General features: G+C 36.8%; 1 protein-coding gene across 5 annotated transcripts in view; it reads left to right on the top strand.

The window, feature by feature from the left end:
- Positions 1-7938, top strand: part of relch (RAB11 binding and LisH domain, coiled-coil and HEAT repeat containing) — a 240500-nt gene that overhangs the window by 36388 nt on the left and 196174 nt on the right. For 2 of the 5 annotated variants that reach the window (XM_051929026.1, XM_051929025.1), the window contains exon 9: positions 26-49. The exons of the other annotated variants lie outside the window; for them this stretch is intronic. In XM_051929026.1, the coding sequence (XP_051784986.1) occupies positions 26-49 (24 nt within the window). The remainder of the gene's footprint in view (positions 1-25; positions 50-7938) is intronic. 5 annotated transcript variants of the gene reach the window in all.

Genomic DNA, 7938 nt, shown 5'->3' with positions numbered 1-7938 from the left:
TTTGTGCATGCATCTCTGCTCCTAGAGAATGGTTGCTCATCTTTGTCAGGTGAGTTCAATGTAAAGATGTAAATGCATGCCCCCACAGCCTTTAATTGTTTAACTGCTTGGCTTCCTCCATTTACTTCAGACTAATTTACTATAGTCTGTTTAGTGATCCACCTTACTGGTAATGTATCAAGCAAATATAATTCTACTCTTAAAATGTTGGCTTTTGCTATTGTGTAGGTAATTCATATTTATAATGACATTAACACATGTAATTGTTACTAGGCAATAAATATTTTTAATGCTGCAATCTTAAATATGGGATATCCTGTTCCTTAAAACTAAAAAAAAAAAAAGCAAACAAAAAACAAAACTGCATTAATACATATATTCTATGGAGTTTAATGCGTTTGTGATTATTTTAATAAAATTAAACATTTTACTGTTAACTCTTATTCCTATACGTACCTTGTTGTGAAAAGAACAGGTTGTGTTTTTTGTGATGATAGGATGATTTTATGTGAATGTTTGTACCTTTTTCTCTCCCTTTATATCTTACCCTAGAAGGTCCTTGTTCTGTTAGTAGTAGAGGTCACAAACTTTAGTTGAGTATTTCAATGAATAATATTAATTTGTGTCCAGGGTGTAATATTTGCCAAGCTTACACCTTTGCCTTCACTGCAAACACTGCAATGTACCTTCTAAATCAGTGTTACCTTTTCCACTTGTGCATGTTTTGCAGTAGTTATGTATATATGTGATAAGAATATTCAGTTTCTTTGTTTTATTTTTCAATACAATACTACTATATATGTAATGATTATCATGATTAAGTATAACAGATGTAAAAGTAATGCAGATTTTCAGATTTGGGTTAAACAGGACCTGGTGCTATGTACATGTATCTGATGGAGAATATAGAATGAATTGGTTACTAATTCATACTTTTTATTACTTGGCAGATGGATTTGTAAATTTATTTATGCCATGAAAATCCTAGTTGTATAGCTTTTCAAAAATCCCTAACATATTGCAAATGCCAGATATCATTTATCTGTCTTTCTCAAATATCTTCCCATATGTGTTTCATAACATTTTGAGCCCACTGTCTAATCCAAGCTCTTATTGATAGTTTTATATATGGCAGTTCCAGCCCTGATTTAAGAAGGGATTGTGAATGTGAGAGTACATCTCAGTGGTATCTAACATATCTGAGTGTCATCTATAATTTGTAGAATTTCCACTGTCCTATTATAGTGGAATTAAATCAGTAGCATTAATTTTATTATTTCAATTTCGCACAAATACATTTGATTAAGCTGTTTATTTAGTCTTATTAAGACTAAGGGGGTATTTTTCATATGTGGATTACTCGTTTAGCTGGATGGAATTGTTGATGATTTGGCATGATCCTGGATCTGTCGGTTTTTCGAAACTCTTGCTGGATGTGTTGTCATAGTAGCACATCCAAATCCTCAAACCTGCTCGGAGCAGGTTTGTTCTGTGTAAACAAGGATTAGCTCACACACTTAATCAGTGTCCGTGCATGGAATTCATTCAGTTATTCCTTCGCCGTTCATGAATGAGTGACCAATTGATATCGGTGCGCAAATTATAAGAAGAGAATTTCATATATTGAGGGTTTTGCGCGATCGTCAAGATTCTTTATTGCTCCCGGAGGAAATTCTTTTCAAAAGATACCGCTTTAGCCGAGGGGGAATATTGTACCTCAAAGATTTATTAGCACCTTATATTCGAAATCAAACTAGGCGAAGTCGGGCACTCCCAACCATATAGACTGTATGTATTGCTTTGAGGTTTTTTTTGCAAACGGCACTTTTTTATATACTGTAGGCGATGTGGAAAATCTATCTAAAAGTGCAGTTTGCCAGGCAATTTGTAAAGTCTGTTTGGCTCTGAAATATTTCCTTCGGGTTTTCATAGTGTTTCCTGGACACCTGCGTGTACAGACAATAAGAGAAGTGTTTCATGCCATTGCAGATAGGTAATACACAGGCAAAATCACCCACAGTTCCATAAAGAATCTCACAATCAGCCTAATATTCTCATTACCCAGGATTTCCAAATGTGATTGGGGCACAGGATTGTACGCAGATCTGAATAATCAGACACGGTGTCTTCATCAAATATTTGACCTTCGTCAGTATCTCGTTGGTCAGACACAGGTTCTAGGGATATGACATTCCCTGCTACGGACCCAACAAAAAAAGAGGGCTATATGAACATACCTATGGCACACATTGAGGACAAATATATGCAATGACCATCCTTTACCTGAAATGAAGTGACCACTGCATCCTGCCACTGATTCTGAGGAGGAGCTTCCCCCTGGAATGCCCTCAGAAACAGGGCGATGGGCATTTTGCTGGAGAGCCAACTCTTTTGCAGGGGTTAGATCTGGACCGCGTGGACCTCCACCTGTTTTTTGCTTGTCTGTCGTCTTCTTATTTGCTTTAAAATTAATGTTTTTTATATTATATATGATTCTTTATGTCAACAGTTCTTTAAATAGCTATATACCAATATTTACCAGTTTGAAGTATATTCTTGTACTTCACTTTAACCTATTACCATGTTCTCCTTGTGCTCACTTTGATCTGGAATTATGACATATTAAATAATAATTAATTCATAGGAAATGAAACGCTGCATTCAGTAAGTACAATGCACACTACTTACGTGTTTAATTTGTCGGCCACTTCTTGCCAGCCGTCTTTTCTGGTTTGGGCTGCTTTTTGCAGTGTTACCCCTTGTGCATATTAACACTAGAATTACCAGGGCCTACGAAAAAACTCGTAGATCCGGCCCACCTTAAATCGCTTCTTAAATCCGTTCACACCTCTCCGCCAGAGTCTTTTGTCCTCTAAATGTGCTGATAAAGACAAGCTGCCAGCAGCCGGCTTATTCCATCCCCCCACCGACTTAGAGCAAACCAAGTGCATGTGTGTACTGTCTGTACTTGTGCTGTTACTGAGTCAGATCGGGGGGGAGGGGTGATGTTAGAACGCGTGAGCTTATTCAGTGCAGCAGGAACAACGCACATGTTGATCTTTTTCTTCTTTCAGTACATGTGCCTTCCCTGTTTATTTATATATCTCTGCCTGTCTGTCTCTCTATTACGCAGTGCTCTGTCTGTCTGTGTGTTATGGATCTTAAAAATAACCGTTATAAGGACAGTTGTTCATATTAATTGCAGTCTCAATTGTTAAAAAAAATATTTTAAAAGGAGCATCCCACATAAAAATATAACGATCTCATTAACTGACAGTGCATACCAATTTATAAATTTTATGTCCGTTTGAGGTTAAAAAGAAAACAAAAAAAAAGCAACACTTTATCCCCAGCGGGGAATCAAACTCAGGTCTGTGAGGCACAGCAAAGCTGCTGCGCTCTAAGAAGCAAATCTTAGCGCGCTACGCCACGGAAACTGTTGTGTCATCATTGAACCTTTTGTGAAAGTGTTTATTTGAACTTTGGAACTCAGGCTTTACACATTCTATAGTTTATGCCTAACATTTATTACTAAAATATGAAAAAGTTTCTGTTTTAACAATGTGTTTACACAGATTACTGTAGAAACGGAACACACATGAAATGCCTGTGTTCCAAATAACGATCTATTATTTCCACTCTAAAACTCCACTTCACTCCCAGATAATCAATCAAGGCATGAGCTGGGAAAAGTTTGTGCATGTTCTAAGTTGGTGGGGGGATGAAATAGCCGGCTGCTGGCAGCGTGTCTTTATCAGCACATTTAGAGGACAAAAGACTCTGGCGGAGAGGTGTGAACGGATTTAAGAAGCGATTTAAGGTGGGCTGGATCTACGAGTTTTTTCGTAGGCTCTGGTAATTCTAGTGTTAAATCTTGAAATTCTTCATATCCTTTGCATAAAAGGTCCTGCTCTGCTTGTGTGAAAAAATGCACCCGTTCTTTCGTCATTTTGTTATAGCCTATCAAAGACTTGCTGATCATGTTTTCTAGACTCAATATATATTGGCTTTTCAATCACCGCGTGCATGCGCATTCATCTCGGATGATTAAATCCAGCTAGACTAATCTACTACATGGCTGCTTTTGAGAAACCGTCTTATCCCGGATGAGTTTCACCAGCATTAACTCATCCAAGATGAGGCATCTGATCTTGGATGATTTAAGCGACGTACGGAAAATGCCCCACTGTAAGTTTCCATTCCCGCAAACTGTAAATAAAACAGATGACACATCTGTCAGTTGTTTAGGTTCTTAATTGGCCTATATAGATGGAAATAATTACACAAGCTGCAGCAGGCCATTTTCCAGCAATCTTGATATTTCCATATTGTAGCACATGCAAAGATGAAAGATGTCTTCCTAACTTATCTTCAAAGCTATAATTATTTCTTAATAGCCAAACATCCAATATCCCAAAATTGAAAAGGATTCTATGACTTAATCCTTTCTATCAATTTTTTTGGATTGCCTGGTCCCTGCTCTTAGACCAGGTTGCACTAGTTACCTATCAAGACAACAATATTTTTTTCTAACAACATAGCTTTATTCTTTTAAGAGTGGCCTCATTTACGTCCATTTTCTGCTACTTTGAATAGGCTGGCTATAATTTCTTCATCATTCACTCAGTATTCATGTTATACCACACAAAATAAAGCTAAGACATTTCTCTTTTAAAACTTTACACCTGGAGAACTAGTTATGTTATACACATATGTTGCAGCAGAATAAATTCCCAAATTCATTAACCTTCATTAAATTTTTGTAGTTTTATTGTTTTGAAGTAGTATAAAACTAAGATTCTTTTTCTCTGCTTTTACTGTTCTCTAATAAGTATCCATAGTATATTGAAAACCCATGGCCTAAATGTGATTTTGAAGGGCAGATCTTACTCTGTCAGAATATATAGTTGGTAAGGGGGGAGGGGGGGGGGGGGGGGGGGGATTGGGCTGGGGTTTGGATATGCTTTCTCAATTTTTTTATTTTTAATAAATTTGCAAAAATCTCAAGTAAACTTTTTTCACATTGTCATTATGGGGTGTTGTGTGTAGAATTCTGAGGAATAAAATGAATTTAATCCATTTTGGAATAAGGCTGTAACATAACAAAATGTGGAAAAAGTGATGCGCTGTGAATACTTTCCGGATGCACTGTAATGGCTAATATGTGGTGACCATCCTGGAGCAATAATGGCTGCCATCGCATCATCCAGGTGGGTGCTGCACATTGGTGGTGATTGAAGTGGTTCCCCTTTGTCTAACCACTTTGAGTAGTGAGAAATACATCAGTTTGTTAAAATATAAAGTGGAAATTAGTTCATGCAAGTAAGAGTTTCACTTTGCTTCATTTTCTAATCATTTACTGTACTTCTACACATAGAGTATGCACTCTAATCATTTGTGTTTTATTGATTTTTAGATTAATTAAAAATAGTAGGAATGCCCATTTTCAATTATTCTTACTGTTCAATAATAAGTCATAGATGGTAGTTTATGATTTTTTGCAACTAAATAATGTTATAAATGAATCTCTTGTCACATTTCTGGTTCTCATAAGATGACCAACAGTGTATTCAGAACAATGCATATGGATTTTAAGTTGTTGGTTTTTTTTTGTGATTACTGACTGTGCTGCAGTAATTGTCAAAGTTAGCTTTAAGGCGCATGTCTCAAAGTGTGGATTTTCCTCATTGCTGCCAAGAAATCCTACCTGTTTGAAAATAACAAAAGGGAAAAAGGTGAGTCATTAAAAAGAAAGACTTTCAGTACAACTTATTAATAATAATTTAAAATTTGTATTAGTTACAGAGTACATAATTTGCCCATGTGTTGCTCTTGTCTACAAAGCAGTGCAACTAAGAACTGCCTGTCCTTTACATTTTGTGGTTAACAATTGTTCCTGGAGAACAGGTTCTTTTTATCTTATTGTCTGTTGCTAGCCATAAAAACAATACACATACCTTAACACAGGTGGATAACAGCAAACACTTGAACATGAAAGAAAAATAACATTAAAAGTTCAAACTAACTGCTGACTTAACTTATGGAAAGAAATACCATATGGCTGAGTTAGGCAGTACATCATCAGAACAAGTCTCTGATACAACAGGAGCATGGTGAAATTTCTAGTCTGTGGTGTTGGCTTTTCAGCTGTATCCAGAAGGCTTGGTCCAGAAAGAAAAACCCAAAGATTGATTAATTCCCACATGACAGAACTGAAATGTTAACTCAGTGAGAGACAGTCAGCAAGGAAGTAATAGAGTTTGGTGGATGCACTTTCTATCACTTTTTCAAAAATTTTATTTACAAAAATGAGTCTAACAGTACAGTTCCATTTGTATCCATACTTCCCTCTTTCCCTTCAGTTACCAATGATTCAGTAATTCTGGCTAGAACATAGATATCAAAGATTTTCTGCTTTACCCTAATTTATCTTCTTTAAAAGTTTGTTTCTAGTTTAATTTTGGGCCTTGTCTTACATCACATGTAGTATACAATATAAATACAAGCTTAAAAAACTTTTATGTTCGCATAAATGAAAGTTGAATCTGTTGGAACAAACAAAATGAGCATCCCTAATCTGAAATGCCTGGGACCAGAAGTATTTTGGATATTTCATTTATTTGTTTCACATACACCTTATACACATAGCATTAATGGTAAATTATTACAATATTTTCACTAATTTTGAACATGAAACAAAGTTTGTGCCTAGTAGCATTAGCAGAATACCCATATTGGCTGTTAAACAACAACAACAAACAGCATCAGACTTTTCAGTTATCACCAGTAAAATTGTATTTTGAAAATTGTTTTTAAAACAAAGCAAAAATAAAAATGGCTGTGGTCTCACTATTTTACTAACTTTCCCAGAATAATTCTTTTTATTATTATTATTATTATTGCCAACTGTAATCTCAATGCCCCTGCCATTATCTTCTCCAGGTGTTGTTGGAAAGAACAGAAGTTTAAAGCTCCAAATGCTTGTGCTTCACCTCATCTGCCATTTCTTTCACAAAATAAATAATATATATACACATACATCCATCCATCCGTTATCCAACCCGCTATATCCTAACTACAGGGTCACGGGGTCTGCTGGAGCCAATCCCAGCCAACACAGGGCGCAAGGCATGAAACAAACCCCGGGCAGGGCGCCAGCCCACCGCAGGGCGTGCTCACACACACACACACACACACACACACACACACACACACACCCACCCACACACCAAGCACACACTAGGGACAATTTAGAATTGCCAATGCACCTAACCTTCATGTCTTTGGACTGTGGGAGGAAACCAGAGTACCTGGAGGAAACCCATGTAGACACGGGGAGAACATGCATACTCCATACAGGGAGGACCCGGGAAGCGAACCCGGGTCCCCTTACTGCAAGGCAGCAGCGCTACCCACTGTGCCACCGTGCTGCCCTACACACACGCACATGCACACACACAAAATAATGGAAGCGAAGGTCTGTGATGCGGTTTGCATATTAGCAGCTGGAGATCCACAAAGGGAGAAAAATGAATCATGTATCATAAAGTAGTTTTTACTCCTGAGCTTTCAGCCCCTACCGGGAGCCTTCATCAGAGGATAATGCTTAGACATACAAGAATCAAAGGCAATATATAGCAAAATTAGGTGGTTTTGGGTACAGGTCGTAACATTTTATTTATTATGAACATGTTCTACTTAAGTTTGACACATACCTCAGTGTGAATCTGTGCCATGTCAGGTGTCTATATAGGACCTTAATTCAATATATATATAAATTAATTAATTAATTCAATATATATATACTGTATTTGTATATACAGTATATATGTGTGTGTGTGTGTAAGTGTATATATATATATATTTTTTTTTCATGGCATTCATAGTCTGAATCACAATCTGATTGTATGGGTAGTTACCTACCAGGTAACGCTTGTG

This window comes from Erpetoichthys calabaricus, chromosome 6 (assembly GCF_900747795.2).
Source record: "Erpetoichthys calabaricus chromosome 6, fErpCal1.3, whole genome shotgun sequence".
In the NCBI taxonomy this organism is placed as follows: domain Eukaryota; kingdom Metazoa; phylum Chordata; class Cladistia; order Polypteriformes; family Polypteridae; genus Erpetoichthys; species Erpetoichthys calabaricus.
This window is presented reverse-complemented; position numbering and strand designations above follow the sequence as displayed.